This window comes from Bombus affinis, chromosome 12, assembly GCF_024516045.1.
Source record: "Bombus affinis isolate iyBomAffi1 chromosome 12, iyBomAffi1.2, whole genome shotgun sequence".
NCBI lineage: Eukaryota > Metazoa > Arthropoda > Insecta > Hymenoptera > Apidae > Bombus > Bombus affinis.
In genome coordinates this window covers 11,004,018-11,025,128 of record NC_066355.1, presented here as the reverse complement: position 1 = coordinate 11,025,128, position 21,111 = coordinate 11,004,018, and the positions used below count along the sequence as shown (strand labels likewise).

The window sequence follows — 21,111 nt, the reverse complement described above, 5'->3', positions numbered from 1 at the left end:
TCTTCCGAATTAGATTCCTACAAGGCCACGTCCTTTAATCAAATGTTTCATATTTGACATTTCGCGAAATCTTCGTCAGACCGATTTTTTTTTTTTTTAATACATTGCACATTATCTCCTTGAAAACAAAAATTAAAGCTGTTACAAGTAACGATAACAAATATTCGTGGAATTGTATCGTTTACGTGTAAAATACAAATACACACGTTTAATAGTCTGTTTTTCATAATTACATAGGTACCGTCAATAAAATTGAAATTCTCTTCGTATTTGTCATCGGTTTGTTTTGTAATTAAAAGCAGTATTTATAATGCATTCAGGATGTCATTTCTTTTAAAATCTGTAGTATGTATATAAACCAGGAAACAATGTTATATAAACGCCTAGATTTAAATACTTATTAACAAAATTTGAGAGAAACGCTGAACATTAGTGGAACGATATCGAGGCTCTGCAATTGAATTCATGCCACTAATCTTATCTATAGAAAATTTTAGAAGGGAAAGTGTGTGTATCGAATTAACGCATCTTACGAATTGATAAGAAGAAGTGAGTCATTCAATAAAGGAAATTGATGATTCGTTGTGGTAGGACATTGGACTGAATTTCACAGAACAAGAAATTCATTTTTACTACAATTATTAACAATTTTGTTATCGGCGTTATTTACTTCGATCTAATCTTCGCTTAAATAATATGTAATACGTAGATATAATTCTCTTAAATAATGATAATAAGGATAGCAGCTACGAGTCAGTTTTCCACCTTCTCGTATTTTATATTTTTCATTCTCAACTTTTTAATAAATTGCCACGGATGCACAATTATCGGCATGTTTAAGATGTTGATTTCTTCAACACGCTCAAAGATCATCGAAATAGCTGAGATGGATGAGGTATCGATATTTATCAAATAATTTTCAACATCAATTATTGACTTACATTGTTCAAATTTTTAGGAATTCCTTAAAATAAGCAAAAACATTTATTTTGTTTATTAAAGGCACTTGCAAATCTTTCAGATTACAATTTTCATTTACATTAATAACGGTATAAGTTATTTAATCCTAATCCTATTTTATAGTTAAGTGTGAAACAATGGAAAAGATATGGATATATAAATAGATGTTTAAATTTACAATAAAGAAACTTATACGTTACTCGAATAAACAGATTACTAGAACGATGATTCTAATCTAAATAACAAGAGTACCCATATCTATTTCTTTTGACTAGAAACGATTATTTGCATGTCCGTAACACGAACTAGGTTTTTGCGAAATTTACATAAATATATGATGCTTGAGCAAATTAAAAAATTATCCAACAGAATTTTTCAACACTCGCTTCGTATTTTCGTTATTTTCAAGTATATTCCTCCTTTTGGCGCTGACACAAACGCGCCTGGATCAAATTCGTAGGGAATTACCGTCTTATCGCAGACTTCTACCTTGTAGTTGCGAAGAATCGTAATTAGTCCAACCTTGGTTTCATAATTTGCGAAACGTGCACCTAGAAATAATACAGTACGAAAAATTGATTAATAATTGTGAACATTTGTAATTCATTGACGAGTGAATTTAACAAGTTACAGATGGAAGTAGAAAGGAACGATAGATTATTAATATTAAATATTATTCAGTTTCCTTTCCTAATCAATTCTAAACTTTCTAAATCATGCAAAAACAAAAATGGTTATGCAATTTACATACCGATGCAATTCCTTGGACCATCGCCAAATGGTAAATAATGCATGGGGTGTCGGGCAGCCACGGCGTCTTCGTTGAACCTTTCGGGATCAAATAAATCAGGATTCGGATAAATATCTGGGTCACGATGAATCGCAAACACTGGTATCCATATCAGTGTTCCCTGTGGTATCGTAACTTTCGTATTGTTGAAGGTGTAGGTCGATTTCGTTCTCCGCGGTATGAATGCTCCTGGCGGATACATTCTCAACGTTTCTGTAAAAAAAGAATAAATCATTAGAATTCGTACGTTTGTTAAAAAATGTAAATCTACGAAAGTATGTTAGCTCGAAGGTCGATCGAATTAAAAATATAATTTAAGTCGAGAGAATTACAGATTAGATTAGAAATGTATGATATTAATAGCAACGATATAATTAATAAAATGAAAAGTAATATCTAATTAGTAGACGATAACGCGTCATATTTGTATGCGTGTGTGTTGTGTACCCAAATTATGGCGATCTAATAATATCAATGATGCTTGTATAAATATAAAATTTAATTAGACATCGTAGATATATCGTATTAATTGGAAATAGATTCGATTAGATAAAGTCAGAATTAAAGAAGAATTAAAAATACCTTTGAATACTTTCTCTAAATATTGCATTCCTTTGATATCTTGGAATTTCAACTCTTCATCATTCTCGCAACAATGCTCTTTGATTTCCTCGCGAAGCTTGTCTTGTATGTCTTGATGCAAAGCTAATTCGTAAAGAGCGTTGCTCATAGTCATAGAGGAAGTTTCAAAACCCGCTGCGAAGAATATGAACGCTTGCGCTGTGAGTAGCGAATCTGTCAGTTCTGGAAAGAATTGCCATCACACGATCAATTTACATCGATTAGCAAATTTTCATCCGTTTTAAATCTATTTGGCAAATGAATCGCTGTTATAGAATTAAATGTCTGTGAGACGTACCGATGTTTTCAAACTTCTCCGGATGTTTCTGCACCTCCATCAGCATGTTGATGAAGTCTGGCCTAACGATGTTGTTCTCCTTCCTGTACTTTATAGTGTCAGTCACAATTTTTATAAAGAATGGTGCTAACTTTCGATCGGGTATTATATAACCGAGCAAATGGTACAACTTTGGCATGAACAATTTCATCTTCTGTCGAATGACGTTTTCCACATTCACAGCGAATACTTCCCTGCCCATTTTACGGAATTCGCTGTCTTCGTCTGCCATTGCGCTCATCTCGATACCAAAGACGCATGTACCGATTACGTCAGTTGTGAATTTTGCCGTTACCTCGCAGCATTCGATGGGCTCTCCTTTCTCCACACGCTTGTCCAAATATTTCTCCAGGTGCTGCGAGCACTCGATTATAAGGTAAAACATTTCTCGCAACTTGCCGGATGTGAATATCGGCGAGAACATAGTTCTCAATGGTCGCCATCTTTCTGATTCCAAGTTGAAGATACTTTGAGATAGCGGTTCCGTCTATGGATTAATTAATTTGACAAATTAAGTTATACAATATATCGAGCTAAAATCGGACTTGTTTATTGCACGAAGGATTACATTGATTTATTTCTGAAAATCGAACTTATAATTTCGCTTACCCTTTCATAAACATGGAATCCTCGGTCCGCAAATTTGGGGAAATCTCTGATTAAAATGTCCTTGATGAATTCTGGATCTTGCACAATAAGCAGAGGCGATCTTCTCATGTACAAACCAACCATTGGTTCGTTTTTATAGGTATCGTAAATTTCCATGAGATAGTGAGGTATTGATTTTCTCGCGAACATAAGTTCATTGGTGTTACCAAGGAATGGTAGAGGTTGTGGCCCAATTACTCCGCGATTTTTCCAGAAATTAAAAGTCAATGTGGCATAGTAGTAGAGAGCAAGAAGCAATGCGGCCATGCCGCATAGAATTTCGAAATAGTTCGTCATTTTGCTCGATGATCTGAAATTACGTTGTTACGTTGAAGATTTCTAACGATTATTATATTATTTTATATAGAATATGTATGATACGTATTTGTATTTACTTTTGTAGAATAGATAACTGTTATTAGACTTAATATAATAAGTAACATTTACTTGTGTAAAAAATTATTTTTTCTTTTTCCTAGTCAAGTAGATAAATAGCTCTTTAAGATAAGTGCGAGGTGAAGAATATTTATGTTTGAGAAAATGAGATCAGACAGATAGTAGAATAAGTTAAACATCAATCGGGGCGAAAAATGTTTGAATAATCGAGGTACTACCCATATCGTATCGAGCAAATTAAATCATTTTAACTCTCTAGTTTATAGAGAATAAAAGAAAATGTTTTAAGCAAATGATGCTAAATTTGACGACAACAATTTACAAATAACAAAAAGTTACTATGAGTCATGAATTAGATAAAACAGTGAGAACGTACATAGCAATTAAAATGCAGTAAAATTATTCTAAAAATAGGCAGGTAGATATCACATTATTCTGAAAATATCTTATGTAGGTACAGCCGTCTAGAAAGAAAACTTGACAAGTTAGGGTGATAAGTACTTTTATAGTTAGAGTACTTTTAGTTTTTAGGAGATAATTTTTGTGTGATAATAATAGTAATCGTTTGAAGTACTGCTCGTAGGATTTAGATTGCGATAAAGACTTATGATTAAACTTGACGAATATCGATTTTATGAATAATTGTTCGTTAAATATATATTTATTAGCAAATTTTTTGGCAAACAAAATCGAAGAAGCAAGTCGATGAATGAATTCCTAGTTGATTTAAAATGTTGATTAATTTAATATCAATTTAAGTTTTATATTATATTCCTGCACTCTTACATTTTATATTGTTAGAGTTTCTTATTTTATGTTTTTATTTGAATTTGTATGTTATTGAGGTTTAAAAGGAATATAATGGAGTTTGAGTGAGTAGGTTTTAAGCCTAAATGTTAAATATTACAGATGTTAGGCCTGATGATTCGAAAAGTATACCATAAATGTAAACCAAAGAGAAATGTAACTGGAAGTTTAACAAATCACTTGAGAATGGGGGAAATTATATGTTATATGTTAGTTTACAACTAAGCAGAAATATATATCAACTTACGATAAATACACAGTCTTGCTATTTGTGTTATTCGGTAGTAAAAGAGAAAGTTACGAAGGTGCTTCTTGAACACGTTTTTACATGCAACTGGTTCCTGCAGTAGAAAGTCTCTTAGTCTTATACCTACACCGTCCTTGCAGTTATCGTTCATGATGACTTGCAGCTGTCCGTAGTAATTTGTTTCCCTTCCGGTAGTTTTTGAAAATGATCACGGTCAATGGCACGCTAATGTGCTAAATCTCTCATCGCTGCTTATATCCTCATTGCTGTGATATGCATTAAAGAAAACATTCGTTAATTGTGTTCATATGTGATTACGTTGCAATTATAACGATTTGATACATCACCAACTAAATTATTAAATTTATACCTATGAATGAATGAATCATACCTAAAAATATTAGATAAATTGCACTAATTAAGAAAAATTCTACTTTTTCGGGTAGAATATTTATGAATAATATTTCGGAGATTATTTTATCTGTATAAGGCAGAGAGCGGGAGAGAGAGAGAAAGAGGGAAATTTTTGGTTTATGAGATACCTTCGAAAATACCCTTTTTTTTTTTAATCGGTCAGATTCGAAACTATTTATTGATTCTAATTATAATGATATGGTAGATTATAGTCAGTTATACTTTATACTGTTGAAAGGCACGTAAGTATCGTGCAGAGATGGAAAAAGGTCCTGTGGAAGGAATAAGGGCTCGATTGGTTGTTTTTAACAGATTCGACACAATCGTAGAGTTAAGCACATGTATCGCTATATACAAACAAAACATCATTGTATAACTATGAGTGATAAAGAGCATTATCTTCCTTGTCCCTGTGCCATATCGCGATGCATGCAAAACGTGATAGGTTTAAGGATTACTATACTACGGATATATGTATCGCTTATTTATTGTTAAAATATAAATGTATAAAAGTATAAAATGTAACTAAATAAAGTATAAATATAAAATATAAAGTATAAATTAATATATAATGTATTATAAACTGCTTTGTTAGAGAACACACTGGATACCGATTTTAATTGAACGATTACAATCGATGTATTTTAAAAAGTCATCGTAATTTTGTATTACGTTTATATTTTTGTTATCTTCAAACAAATCCCTCCTTTTGGAGCTAGGAGAAATGCACTTGGGTCAAATTGATAAGGGATCATGGTTTTCTCGCAAACGTCCACTTTATACTTGCGAAGAATCGTGATTATACCCACTTTGGTTTGATAAACAGCAAAACGTGCACCTAAAAGAAAAGTTTTATGCGCTTGTTTGAAATTTGGATGAAGAGGAAATTCTTTTCTCTTAATAATTCTGGTAGTCATCAAGTAAATATCATCGATCTAACGTACCGATACAATTTCTTGGTCCACTGCCGAATGGTAAATAATGCATCGGATGTCGAGCATCAATGGCATCTCGAGTGAAATTTTCCGGATTAAAAACATCAGGATTCGGATAAATTTCGGGATCACGATGAATCGCGTATACGGGAATCCACATCATCACACCCTTCGGTATACTGATTTGCGAATCTCGGAAGATATATTCTGAATTTGATTTTCTTGGTATCAGAGTTCCTGGTGGATACATCCTTAATGTTTCTATAGGAATAAATTGAAAAAAAAGACACTTTATTCATTTTTCATTTTTCTTCTCAAAGCAAAGTTGTACGCATACCCTTAAATACTTTGTCCAAGTATCCCATATCTTTGATATGCTCGTAATTTAACTCTCCGTTGTGTTTCTTATAGTGTTCGTTGATTTCGTCGCGTAACTTCTCTTGAATTTTCGGATTCAGGGCGAGTTCGTAAAGTGCATTGCTCATTGTCGTCGAGCCAGTTTCAAAACCAGCAGCAAAGAAAACGTAAGCTTGTGCGGTTATCAAAGAGTCTGTTAATTCTGTAAAATACGATTTAATATTGTGTCATAATTTTACCTATCTAACAAATATCTAATGGATATATTTTATCAGATTTTTTGTAAATTACGCTATTAAACGTACCAAGATCGTGTAACTTTTCTGGGTCTTCCTTAAGTTGCATAAGCGTATGTATAAAGTCAGGTTTATACACGTTGTTCTCTTTTCTGTATTTCATAGTATCTGCGACGACCTTGGTTAGAAACGGAGCAAGCCTTCTGTCAGGCACAATGTAACCCAACAAGTCGTACAGTTTCGGCATCATCAGTTTGAATTTCATTCGTATTATCGCCTCCAAAGATGGTTCGAAAATTTGTTTGCCGATTTTACGAAATTCGCTCTCTTCATCTGACAGTGCACCCATGTTGATCCCAAAGGCACATGATCCTATCACGTCCGTTGTAAATTTTGCTGTTATCTCACGAAAATCGACAGGTTCTCCCTGCGCAACCATTTTATCCAGATATTTTTCGAAATAGTTCGCGCATTCAATGATCAGATCGAACATATTTTTCAATTTGCCAGATGTGTACACAGTGAGCTTCGATCTCAATGGACGCCATCTTTTTGCTTCCAAATTGAACAGGTGCTGCGATAATGGTTCGACCTATAAACAGTTTATAACGCAATTTGAAAATTTTGACCATTCGACTAGCTATAATCTTATGTAACGATATAAAGTATAATGTGATTGTAAATAGTGATATGTAAATGAATATAAATATAGATAAATGTTGTATAAATGTTAAACGGTAATTGTGTACATTACTTTGCTCGCAGTAATGACTCAAAATGTATCCAAAAGTTCTAAAAATAATTTTCATAAGTTATACGCATGTATACATACTCTTTCATGGACATTAAATCCTCGGTCAGTGAATTTCGAGAAGTCTCTGATGAGAACATCCTTGATCAACTCCGGGTCTTTTAAAACTAGTACGGGCGTCGTTCTCATGTATAACCCAATCATTCTACCCGTATAGGTTTCGTAAAGTTTTTTAATATATTGTGGCAAAGCTATTCCGGAAAACATGATGTCTATAACGTTTCCAAAGAAGAATACTGGTTTTGGTCCTGAGATATTGCGCTTCTTCCAGAAATTAAATACTAATATATAATAATAAGCCAGAAGTACTGCAACGGCAGCGCATATTATTATCAAATAATATGCCATGGTTCTCTGTTTCAGTTATTGATTGAGACGGAAAAAATGATTATCTTAAAAAAGAAATGTATAATGATAATTTGGTATAGTCGATGTTCTCCTTTCGCTCAACACTTTCCAAGTAAGAGTCGATTCGATTATGAATATGACAGAAACTTGCCTTAATAAAAATTGGAAAAATAGAATTATGCAGTTTTTATTTATTTATTTATTTGTTCACTTAAGCATTGAATAATTCCACTTTCTATGCATCTATATTATAAATATATTGATATTCATAAATACATGAATTTATATTTATTGATTCAAATACTTTGATCTCTTTTGTACTCCTCCTTTATGGATGTGATTCTGCTTAACTTTGTAATAATTCTCTCGCGATGGCTGAATTAATACTTCGGTGCATTATTAAATATGGCATCATTATATATGCCCTACATGACGTAAAACTTCTCTTAGAAATTTTCATTGAGCGTCATATGTTATATTCGTTGCAGGTCAATTTCTTCGAAATATTATCATATTTATAGGTTCCGATATGCATATATATGTATATATACGTGTATCAAAAATTGTACACGCACAAAAATATTTACACAAAACATATTGGACGTAGTCCGTATGTGGCGGGGAAATCTTTAGGCAGGAGAGTGTAGATTAGATTCTACTGCGTAAAATTTACACTGCGTAAAATTTCCTCGATGCCGTATTTTATTGGAGGGGAACTTGGGGAATTTCAGTGACATACATGAGGATGCTATCGCAGAACAATATTTTGACACAAACCGAATATGATGTTGCGTATGTACCGTTCGTGCTTGTGCGATTATTTATGGGGAAAAGAGAATATATGAATTAACACTCTTAAAAACGTTAAATTCCATTATATTTGCATGGCAGAGAAGGAAAATTGCCATATCACAATTACAAAATTTACTTTACAATACAAACATAGAAAAATTTGTTATTCGGCGTTAATACGATTAAAATTAGACTCTTTAAAGGATGTCTCACTTTGAAATTATGTTTTTAGTTTCGTTAACTTCAAATATATGCCTCCCTTCGGCGTCAACAGAAACGACGTCTTAGAAAACTCGTATGGAATCATAGTTTTATCACAAACGTCCACTTTATAATTACGAAGAATCGTGATTAGACCCACTTTGGTTTGATAAATAGCGAAACGCGCACCTAGGAATAAAAATGAAGCAAATTAATAAATTGGTAATTTAAACAGAAACAAACAACTTCAACAGGAATGCTCGTATAAATTGAACGTACCAATGCAATTTCTTGGTCCATCGCCAAATGGTAAATAGGTCATCGGATGACGCGCCTCAATTGCGTCTTCGTTGAAATTCTCTGGATTGAACACGTGGGGATTTGGATAAATGTCAGCATCATGATGCAACGAGTATATGGGAATCCATATCATTAAACCTTCCGGTATAGTGACTTTTGTGTTCCTGAAAGTATAGGCGGAAGTGGATCTTCTTGGCAATAGAGATCCTGGTGGATACTTCCTTAATGTTTCTATGAAGATAAATTAAGAAAGACCTTTTATTATATTTTTTTGTAAAGCTTTAACCTTCTATTCGAAGTAAAGCAATACATGCCTTTAAACACTTTCTCCAAGTATTCCATGTCTTTAACATGTTCGTATTGCAACTCTCCGTTATGTTTCGCGAGATGTTCCTTGATCTCTTGACGTAATTTGTCTTGAATTTCTTGATTTAGCGCGAGTTCGTAAAGAGCGTTGCTCATTGCCGACGACGAAGTTTCAAAGCCGGCAGCAAAGAAAACGAAAGCTTGCGCAGTTAATAAGCTATCCGTTAATTCTGCGAAATACAGTTCACTCGTGTTAATTAAATTATTATATTGTACTGAGAAGTGAGTCGTATTATTTTCTTTCTTATTATTCGATACAATGTGATTGTATGTTCTTAGCATAAATTGCGATGCGATATTAAAATTAAGTTGTCAGTATAAACTTACTAATGTCGCCCAATTTCTCTGGATGTTCTTTCAATTCCATAAGCATATGTATAAAGTCAGGCCTGTATACGTTATGCTCTTTCCTGTATTTCATAGTGTCTGTCACGAGCTTGGTAAAGAACGGAGCAAGTCTTCTGTCGGGAATAATGTAACCCAACAAATCGTACAGTTTCGACATGTACAGTCTGAGTTTTAACCGTATTACGTTCTCGAAGTTCAGAGCGAAGATTTGTCTGCCGATTTTACGAAACTCACTATCTTCGTCCGATAACGAGCTCATCTCGATTCCAAAGGCGCAGGAACCAATCACGTCGGTCGTGAATTTCGCTGTTACCTCGCGAAAATCTATGGGCTCTTCCTCCGCGGTCAGTTTATCCAAATATTTTTCGAAATGATCTGCACATTCGAGGATGAGACCAAACATGTCTTTCAGTTTGCCGGATGTGAACATTGGAGTGAGTTTCGATCTTAACGGACGCCATCTTTTTGGTTCCAAATTGAAGAGATGCATTGACAATGGTTCTGTCTGTGAACAGTTCGCGAAATCAGCTTAAAAACCGACAAAATATTTCCTTTCAAGCAAACAGAACAAATATAACGTTATCGTCGGAGAATGAAAGATTAGAAATTTCTTCGTTAAGCAATGAATTATCCGGGAGATCTATTTTTATGTCTAGCTTTACGATAAGAATATTTATTTACTTTGTGATAGTACCATTAATAAATCACAAGTACGAACAAAAAATTTGGATAAAGAACACGGAGTGGCTATTAATACTTTATCGCTAATTTCTTCACTTACAAATGCAATGTAACATACCCTTTCATGAACAGCAAATCCTCGATCGGCGAATTTCGAGAAATCTCTAATCATGACATCTTTTATCAGTTCCGGATCTTTTAGAACAAGAACCGGTGATCTTCTCATGTACAACCCAACCATCGGCTCGTTTTTGTATACTTTATAAAGATTCTGTTGGTAAGCCACCATTGATATTCTTGCAAGCATCAGGTCTATGGTGTTTCCAAATAAGAATACAGGCTTTGGTCCTTGAACTCCACGACTCTTCCAAAAATCGAAGGTTGACGTGGAATAATAATAGAGAGCCAGAAGTAACGCGGCTAACCCGCACAAAATTTCAAAGCCACTCATTATAATTTCTCTTCTGAAAAAGAATTTATAATGTCGTGCTATAAAAATTCTGTAAGACATTTCTTTTCGCCGTAGAATAAAAGAAGAGGGGTTAAATTATATCGTTAAAGCGGTGTTGGTCGAATGCTGGACCCTTGACGATATTTTGACCCTAATTTGAAGGTGTATAAATGGTGTTGGTAGATACACGTGAATACGATGATATTTTTGATGATCTTTATCGTGAATAAACGCGCGTATAAGCCTGCTTAGCCTCTCCGCGCATTTAGGGACATGTCCTTGTTGAGCAATATATGTCGAATTATGAATAAAACATATTGTCTTATTTGCGTTGTTAATATAACACATACATAATATATGAACAGTATCTGACTTCTTTGTTAATGCTAATTGCAGCGTTATTGAATATATTAGATAGATAATCGATGATTAGATAGAAAATGTCTTTATTCTTTGAAACTTTGAAACTATAAATTCTTATATACATCTGTTATCGTTACATGCATATTGTATGAAAATGTTCCATTTTTGATATTTTAAAACGTTGTTTTAAGATGTATTTAAATACGACGTGAATCAAGCAATATTCGTACCAACCAGATTATCAGACGCGTAAAACTGTCTGTTGCATCACTCGCAATATTTTCCCCACGCGATATCAATATAATTGATATAATATTTGTTGTGCGTAAAAAATGAGAACGCTAAAAAAATGTCAACGCTATTCGTTTTATTATTAACGAGCTGTGCTATTTAAAATTAGTAAAATTATGTATATGTATCTATGTAGTAGATTTCTATTGTTAGATTAGTGTTATCTGTGTATAATTACGTTGAAATCGTTATCAGTGTTGTGTTGCATAATTTTTGACGTTTTATGTTTGCTAAACGAATATGTATGCATCGAATAATAAAACTAACATTCAGCATTTGAATGAAACTGTTTGAAGTATCATCCTGAAATATGTATATACATACACAATATAAAGCAATAGAATTAAAAAGTAGGTTTATTCGGATAAAAGTAGGTTTATAACGTGGTTAAAAGCGTTATGTAAGGCTCGATAGAGTAATTACAAAGCAACTGATATCGCTTCTCATTATTTTTCCAGACGCACATAAGTATGTATGTATATAGATACCTTATTAATGTCAGACGATATATTCCTGAGTCGCGAAAAATGGTGTTTTCCCTAACATGATGTGGAATAGACTAATGTCAATCTACTGGCGCTTTCGATCTTTAAAAGCATACTCTGGTGATTATCGGAGACATACTCATGATGACTTGCAAATAACGAAAGTGTTAAGTCCGATGATTCTACACAAATCAAGCCCCACGTCGCAGGCAAGATGACAACCAGATGTCACACCTTTACAGTGTACCCTCAATAGTCTTAAGATCTCACCATAAATCTTGGAATTTTCATAGTTAAGGTCCTTTAGGCTAAACAAATATCTTTTAGTTCAAGTGTTCATTAAATGTATTCTCTATGTCTCTCCGCGAACAGAATGTGATTTCATAACTGTCATTTTGAAAGGTACTTGTAGGATGGGATTAAAAGTACAATCAACGAGACAAATATGGAATGCGTATAAAATAACGGAGATTGTTGTAACAATTCCTTATGCAGTCATATTTAGGATTATGTACAATTTACTAAAGCAACTTACTAAACCCTTATCCGACTCTGATTTTTCTTAATTTACTTTATTCAATGGTAACAAATGACAAACGATTAGCATAATAAGAAGTACGGATATATATTAATTCTTTCATTGAAAATTCTGCACATCCAGTGTTCATTCATGAAAGCTCTGAAGAGTATGTCAATATCAAGGTGAAAGTAGTTAGATTTTCTCAGTTCTGACGGAAATTCCACATTGCAATCGTCGCATCCTTTCCAAGAAAGAATGTACTAAGAGAGCTGAGAATGAGAGAATGCCAGCAATGCAACCAATTGGTCAACGTTAAAGACTCCATAAAGTTCAAGTAGTAGAGATGTACCGATTAGGGTTTTGGTTAGCCATCTAAGTTTTTAATCGATCTCGATTAGTCGTCTGTGCCGATCGCTTTCAAATACCGCAACAAAATGTATCAAATTTTTGTCATATTTATTTTATTAACGTCTTGTTTCTGTGTCTTAAAATTCTTTTTAGTATAATAATTATTATAAGAATAATTATTTGTTTTATGCCTTAGATATTTTCAAATACACTCCTCCTTTCAGCGTCGATATAAAGGCATGATTGTCATTTTCAAAAGGAATCTTGGTTTTCTCGCAGACATCGACTCTGTGGTTACGGAGAATCGTTGCAAGTCCAACCTTGCTTTGATATTGCGCGAAACGGGCACCTGCAAATAATTATAAAAAATTATATATTTATTTGGCTTGAAAGTTTGGCAAGGAAACTTTTCGCAGAATATTTTGAATAAATTCCAACTCATGAAGATTTTATATATTAAAGATAGAAGAGATGTTTTCTAAATAGGAGAAGATGATAGAAGGTAGGAAAAAGATGTTGACGATTTATCTCTTCCGTAATGTCATGCTGATCGAAACCAACGATCCAAGCACATGCCAACGATTTGACATTTTATTATTTTATTATTTTATTAGCATACCAATGCAGTTTCTTGGTCCATCGCCAAAAGACAGATAACTCATAGGATGCCTAGCGGCAACAGCATCTTCGTTAAATCTTTCAGGGTCGAATTTCTCAGGATCCGGATATACATTTGAATCATTCTGAATGGCATATATTGATATACATATATCTGTTCCTTTTGGTATGGAAATGTTCGTGTCTTTAAACGTATAATTTTCCATCGCTTGCCTGTTTAGCATAGGTAATGGCGGGTACTTTCTTAGTGTTTCTGCGGAGAAAAGGCATAGAAAATATTATCATTCGTATTAATAAAATTATCTTTGAATATTTCAATAATTTTGCGAGTTTACCCTCTACTACGCACCTTTAAGTACTTTGTCCAAATATTTCATTCTCTTGATATCTGCGTATGTCAAAACTCCATTATTTTGGTCGTAGACGTCTCTAATTTCTTCTCTTAGTTTATCTTGTATTTCGAGATTTTGTGCTAACTCGTAAAGAGCATGCGACATCGTCGAAGAAGATGTTTCGAATCCACCGACGAAAAAAGCGAAAGTTTGCGAAGCAAGCAATGAATTTGTGAGTTCTGCAAAATACAACAAGATTTGTTACTATGCATTATTATGACATTGCAATATAGCAATATCTGCTATTACAAAAGATCTAATTTTATTCGAAGCATAATATTAAACTGTATTCTCATGCTCACCAATATTGTTAACTTTATCCGGATGTTTCTTCAGTTCCATCAGCAAGTGCACAAAATCTGGTCTGATTATGTTATTATCCATCCTGTACTTCACCGTATCGATAAATAAATTTAGAAAAAAATCATTGACTTCCTTTGGTTGGAGGTAAGAACCAATTATTTTATACAAGGATGGTGTAAATTCTCTACAAAAATCGCGAATTATCTGTTTCGCGTTAGGTGCAAAAATTTTCTTGCTCATTCGAAGAAATTCAGAGTTCTTATTCTCGAGGGCATTCATGTTTAGTCCAAAAACACAGCTACCGATCGAATCGATCCCGAATTTTGCAGTCAACTCACGGCACTCCACTGGTTCATCCTTCTGTACTATTTCTTCCAAGTATTTCTCCAATTTTCCCGCGCATTCTACTATAAGTGGGAACATTTCTTTGAGCTTGCCGGATGTGAATACCGGCGAAAGTTTAGCTCTCAACGGCCTCCATCTTTCAGCTTCTAACATGATGAGATTTTGATTTATTGGTTCTATCTACGCAAGAAATTGCAATAATAATTAGTTACTTGAAAAGTGTATGTAACGCAGGAACAATGAAGTTGTCAATTACTTTTTCATCGAATAATTTAAATCCTCGATCAGCGAATAAAGAGAAGTCCTTGATGAGAATATCTTTAATCATATCTAGATTGTTGGGCATCAGAAATGGTGATGTTCCTATGTATACTCCAAAAGCTGGTTCATTCTTATATTGGTCGTACAACCTCTTTATCCAATCGGCCATCGATTCCCTTTTAAGGAGGACGTCCAGAAAGTTACCAATGAAGATTATCGGTTTTGGTCCAGGTATATTGCGACTTTTCCAGAAGTTGTAGTACGAAGAGTAATGGTAATAGATCGCAAGAAGTAGTACGGAAATGCCACACAGTAGTTGAAAATAGTCCATGTCGAACAAGATTTCTTTAATTTCAACGAATAAGTATCAGTATTTGTAGGGTAGTTTTTAAATATAGAGTGTGCAATTAAAAACGTATTTTTAACTATTAATGATCGAAATTTTTGTATCTATATGATATCGTAACAGGATGAACATTCAGAAGGATAAAAGAATAAATAAATCGTTAACGGGCAAGCTGAATACGACCGATGAATTTTGATTGGCTTTTAAAAACTTACCTCAGTTTGCGGTCAGGATGAGATATTGTTATGTTGTAACATGCTGTCTCTATACTGTCTCTATATATTCTACAATTGTGATAAACAAACCGCAACCGCGTGGAGTTCACATAATAATACTATCAACAGGAAAACGAAAGACACGCGCTTACGATTAGTGACGACACGACGCGTCACGATGGCAATGAGTATTTCGAAGTAGATAATGATGATCGGGCCCAGACGATCATTAGTACTAGTATAGCGATGAATCGTGGAACGTACTTACTCGATGTTATTTTTGCTACTTATACTCTATAAAACTTTTAACGAAACAAAAATATTTATAGCATAAATTTTAACAAATTTGTCAAACGTATAGCATAACTTTAGAATGTTCGTGGCATTTAGTCGAGTTTCAGGCAAGTAATTTGCTATTAAACTAAGAGCACTATCCGCGCGTTTTAAAATTAATCGTGCAAATTAGAAAATTGCACATACAGCGAGACTCTGTTTATATCAACCCCATCGAGGGACGATTTGGTTCATACGACCAGGTCGTTTATATAATAGAAGTCCATCTATATATTTATCTCTATCGCTAACGATTTTTGGTTCAGTTAATAAGGATACATTTGCTCTTAAATACACAATAACGTTGCAGCCTCTATCAATTGTGACGCGTGAGAGCGTATCACACAACGAGCGCACCTATTATTTACATATTATAATTAGATATTGATATACATAACTGAATTAACGCGCAGCAATAGTCCGGACTATAGGAGCTTACCTAAAGTTCATTTAATCAGACACTATTAAAATGGCGTACGTAAACGGAGATATCATAGAGACATAAACAAAGAAACTATCTGGTGTCACCAGTCAAGCGACTATAGTGACTTGTCACTAAATTGATTATGGCAGATATCTTGCAGCAGAGATAAACTACGAAAAAAGAAGTTCAGGAACACCGATGCCGACTGATAAAGATTTAATACCAATCTATAAGCAGCTAATATCTGAAAAAACAAATTAATCATTTTGCGTCTTTTTGCATTATATCCAGTTATAAGTGACACGTAAATCATATTTTGTCGTAAAAATACGCCCCAATAAATTCCAACTCATCGTTTAATAATAATCGTCATCACGTGGAATATAAAATAAAGTAAATGATGCTTGTGTGATTATATACAGATATTTTTTCATAATTAATCTCGTTTTCCGATAATTCAGCGCGACAGATAACACCGTTGCGTGTAATAAACAAAATTATTACTACGTTCATTTGAAACAAAATAACTATCGCGTAAGTCTGTGTATCATTTGATGATAAAAGTAAGAAAAATGATGTTAACCTATAGAATATAAACTATAATGTATGTTATCTAACATTTTAACTTTTCGACGTATTTTTGCTGCTACGCAATTGCACAATCTGTATTTATAATCAACAGCACGCTATATAGTCAACACATTGCAGTAACGTGACCGTAAGATATTGTACACTTACTTATTGAGATGGGTAATTATACGAGGATGAAAGCTTTCTGCAAGAAAGAAACTGTTTGGATTGTATCTACGGTCAATGCCAAGCTGTACTGACTGTAGTCGTTTCTGCCAGAAATAGTATGAATGTAAGTTTGCTTCTACCCACTCTCTATATGACGCAGTTGATTAGTAGCAATTGGTTAACGCCTTCTTCGTACACCGCTTACACGGCTTATTTTTTCGTACATTTTCTTATCTTCGAGTAGTCAACAATTGCGTGGAAAATTATCGGTTGTATCAGATTTATTCGGAGTAATTTTTTAATTACAATAACGATTCATTTTTATGTGCTAACAAAGTCGGTCCTTTTATCCTTATCTTTGTAATACAGTGTAAATGGAAATTCACGATAACCGAATTCTATAATGACACTTCCATCGAAATTTTGTTATATCTACGTTTCAAAAGTTTCAAGCTTTATCAATGAAATATCTTCGTTCTCTGATACGATCGTTTCTAAAGAATTTGTACATAATAATACAACGTAATTGTATGGTAATTGCAAGATTCGCGATGTAATAGTATAATTAGATAAAAAAATATATCTAAATAATTATTTACATTAATTTTATGCTTTGGTTATCTTTAAATTTACCCCGCCGCTGAGCGATAACAAAAAGGCCTCTTTGTCTGGTTCGTATGGAATCTTGGTTTTCTCGCAAACATCGACTTTGTGATTGTGCAGAATCGTTGCAAGACCGACCTTGCTTTGATAATGGGCGAATCGAGCACCTGAAAGCAATTTTTAAAAATTACATCGGTCCGGTGTCGTACAATTAATCGTATAATTATCATAGTATTAAATAATGGCATTATATAAGAATAAGGGAGCAAGATACTATATTGCGAGTATATTTTGTTTATTATATTTAAATACCAATGCAGTTTCGCGGGCCATCTCCAAAAGATAGATAGCTCATAGGATGCCTGGCAGCAACAGCATCCTCGTTAAATCTTTCCGGATCAAATTTCTCAGGATCCGAATAAATATTCGGATCGTGTTGGATACCATATATTGGTATCCATACTATTGTTTCTTTTGGTATGGTGATTTTTGTGCCTTTAAACGTATAATTCTCCATTGCTTGTCTGTTTAATACCGTCAGTATTGGATACTTCCTTAGTGTCTCTATGGAATAACAAAAAATATTTCTTCCGTAAACATAAAGCACAGGATTTATTCACGAGAATCGGATCTATTCTCTCATTTATAAGTAAATGATCTTTTTACTATCTTATGAATAATCAAGTGTTTCTTTCTTTTCGTTATAAGTTGTTATTACAGATTTCATTAGGTAGACGTACTTAAATATTCTTTGGCACACACCTTTAAACACTTTGTCCAAATATTTCATTCCTTTGATACCTTCGTACGTCAGAGTTCCACCATCTTTGTTGTACGCATCTCTAATTTCTTGCCGTAATTTATCTTGTATTTCCTGATTTTGTGCTAATTCATAGAGAGCATGCGCTATCGTCGACGAAGACGTTTCAAATCCAGCAATGAAAAAGACAAACGCTTGCGCGGCAATTAAGGAGTCGGTTAGTTCTGTAAAACACACAATTTTTTGTTATAAATCTTTTATTGATATATGTATTTTTCGCGATTTCATTCGAGATGTACTTTCAAATTCCCTACTCACCAACATTTTCCATCTTTTCCGGATGTTCTTTCAGTTGCATCAGCAGATAAATAAAATCTGGTCTTATTATATTATTCGTCTTCCTATATTCCATCGTGTCACGAACTAGATTTATGAAAAAGTTGTTTACCTCCGTCGTCCGTAAAAAGTAACCAACTATTTTAAACAGAAATGGTGCAAGTCGTCTGCAAGATTCTCGAATAGTCTGTTTTAAATTGGGAGCGAAAATTTGTTTGCCCATTCTTCGGAATTCGCTGTTCTCATCTTCAAGAGCATTCGTGCTGATCCCGAATGCACAGCTCCCGATCACGTCGGTCGTGAATTTTGCAGCCAAATCACGACACTCTACTATTGGCACACTCTTTTCTACTACCTTATCTAGATATTTTTCTAAATTTCCCGCGCACTCTACTATAAGTGGGAACATCTCTTTCAGCTTACCAGAGGTGAATATTGGTGATAACTTCGTTCTCAGTGGTCGCCACCTCTTGGCTTCCAAAAGGAAGAGATGCTGCGACAATGGCTCTATCTACGCAAGAAATTATATATCGATAAATTTACAAACACTTTGATTTCGGGAAGTCTTGCAATTGTTCCGAATAATAATGTTCGTACGATTATTTTATTATTTCCGAAACATCTCGTTTATCTTTGAACTCAAGATGCTTTTTACATCAAATCAACTCGATAAATCTGTTTTCAATAATGTTGTTGCGCAGACCAATCAATAAAGGAAATACCTTTTCAAGTACTTTGAATCCTCTGTCCACGAATAAAGAGAAGTCTCTGATGAGAACATCCTTGATCAAGTCTAGGTCGTTAATAACAAGAATCGGTGATGTTCCTTCGTATATACCAAAGACCGGTTCACTTTTGTACTCGTTGTACAAATCTTTCACAATTGTGGCTACGGCCCGTCTTTTAAGGAGAATATCCACAAAATTGCCAAAAAACATTGACGGTTTTGGCCCGGGTACGCCACGATTCTTCCAGGTGTCATAAACCGAGGTATAGTAATAATAGATCGCGAGAAGTATTACAGCAATGCCGAGGAGAAGTTGAAAGTAGTCCATGTTGTAAGGTACTAAATTTCAATAATTAAAAATCACAATCAATGACTGCTGTCGTTTCTCTATTTTACTTATTTTTAAATGGTTTTACGCTTGGTTTCGAAATGATCAATCTTCAGTTTATTATGACGGATTGGTGTTTCAGAAATATTTTAATGTTTCAGAAATAACAGGTGTTTACATACTTTTGAACGATGGTCTATGGATATGCGAGGAAAATGTACTTCCGGTGTATAATAATAACGTTAGTCAAGTAATAATTTCCTGTAATAATACCTAGACTACGAAATATACTACTTGTTGCTTTTATCATCTATGTGCACTGTGACGAACTCCCGATGTAGTGTAAATATCAAAATCAATATCGAAAAGCCGCTCAAAAATCAATAAGCTTTGCTTGATCGATAAGAACATTTAAATTTTACTTTTGAATTGTAAATGTGTTACTTGAGGTGTAAATGAACGCTTGAGGTAATTGGTTGAATAATAAATACGTGACATTTAAATTTACAAATTAAATTTCAAGTTGCTGTCATACTTACATGGTTGCTCTTTAAATAAAGCTTCTACTAAGTAGAAAGAAACGTGTCTGTTCGTATCTCACACAGAATGTCGAATGGCATTAACGATGATGCTTAGATTTGAGCCAGCTGAGCGATGGCAGCAGTGTCGTTTTAGCCACTGTCGGTATTTTGTAGCTTGGTGTCGTGCAATACACGCTATTTGTACGAAGATAAGGATCAAAAGGCAGACTAACGGAACTAATTTAGATTTTGAAATGAATCAAGTTATCGATATTGTTTTCACGGAAAGTTTCAACTTTGTTTCTCCGCGGTGAATATTCTCCTTCGCTTATCTACAGAATACGTATATATATGGCAATCAATAATTTGGATGTCATATTATTTTATCAGCATTTTTTTGAAATGAAGTTGATAACAACAGTGACAACAGCGTTAATCCATTTTATTATATAATATTTATTTGATTCATGGAAATATGACCAGTATGACCATTAAATATATTTATACAACACATGAAAAATATGAAATATCACAGATGACAAAATCAGTTTAATGATATAATAGAAATAATGTAGGGAACTTGCGTATATATATATATGCTGCAATCTATCAGAATGACTCTCGACAAATACTGTTTTTATAAATATATATATATATATATTTGTCGAGAGTCATTCTGATAGATTGCAGCGAAGTCCTTGACAAAGATTTACTCATATCGTTTACGTAAACCATTCGTCATTGTGTATCATCATCGTGGGGCTTGCGAACATAATTACGAATTTACTGATATATATTGGATCAGTAT

General features: G+C 33.8%; 3 protein-coding genes across 3 annotated transcripts; all 3 read right to left on the bottom strand.

Annotated features, from left to right (window-relative positions):
* Positions 1–679: 679 nt before the first annotated feature.
* LOC126922789 (uncharacterized) lies at positions 680–8,633 on the bottom strand. Its single transcript, XM_050735650.1, has 11 exons — positions 7,581–8,633; positions 6,818–7,340; positions 6,493–6,714; positions 6,165–6,416; positions 5,898–6,058; positions 3,752–3,768; positions 3,318–3,666; positions 2,670–3,195; positions 2,333–2,554; positions 1,712–1,963; positions 680–1,511 (listed from the first exon to the last, which is right to left on the bottom strand). The coding sequence occupies exons 1-11, from the start codon at positions 7,905–7,907 to the stop codon at positions 1,336–1,338; spliced, it is 3,027 nt and encodes a 1,008-aa protein (XP_050591607.1). The 5' UTR covers positions 7,908–8,633; the 3' UTR covers positions 680–1,335.
* A 134-nt stretch (positions 8,634–8,767) lies between these two features.
* Positions 8,768–12,354, bottom strand: LOC126922831 (probable cytochrome P450 6a14). The gene is made up of 6 exons (XM_050735773.1): positions 12,189–12,354; positions 10,714–11,059; positions 9,894–10,419; positions 9,515–9,736; positions 9,180–9,431; positions 8,768–9,089 (listed from the first exon to the last, which is right to left on the bottom strand). Exons 2-6 carry the CDS (start codon positions 11,044–11,046, stop codon positions 8,920–8,922), a joined length of 1,503 nt encoding a protein of 500 aa, XP_050591730.1. The 5' UTR covers positions 11,047–11,059; positions 12,189–12,354; the 3' UTR covers positions 8,768–8,919.
* Positions 12,355–12,736: 382 nt separating this feature from the next.
* LOC126922788 (uncharacterized) lies at positions 12,737–20,649 on the bottom strand. The gene is made up of 12 exons (XM_050735649.1): positions 20,322–20,649; positions 19,450–19,793; positions 18,710–19,238; positions 18,394–18,615; positions 17,944–18,195; positions 17,638–17,798; positions 16,423–16,534; positions 14,968–15,317; positions 14,366–14,891; positions 14,021–14,242; positions 13,673–13,924; positions 12,737–13,402 (listed from the first exon to the last, which is right to left on the bottom strand). The coding sequence occupies exons 2-12, from the start codon at positions 19,780–19,782 to the stop codon at positions 13,239–13,241; spliced, it is 3,123 nt and encodes a 1,040-aa protein (XP_050591606.1). The 5' UTR covers positions 19,783–19,793; positions 20,322–20,649; the 3' UTR covers positions 12,737–13,238.
* Positions 20,650–21,111: the final 462 nt, after the last annotated feature.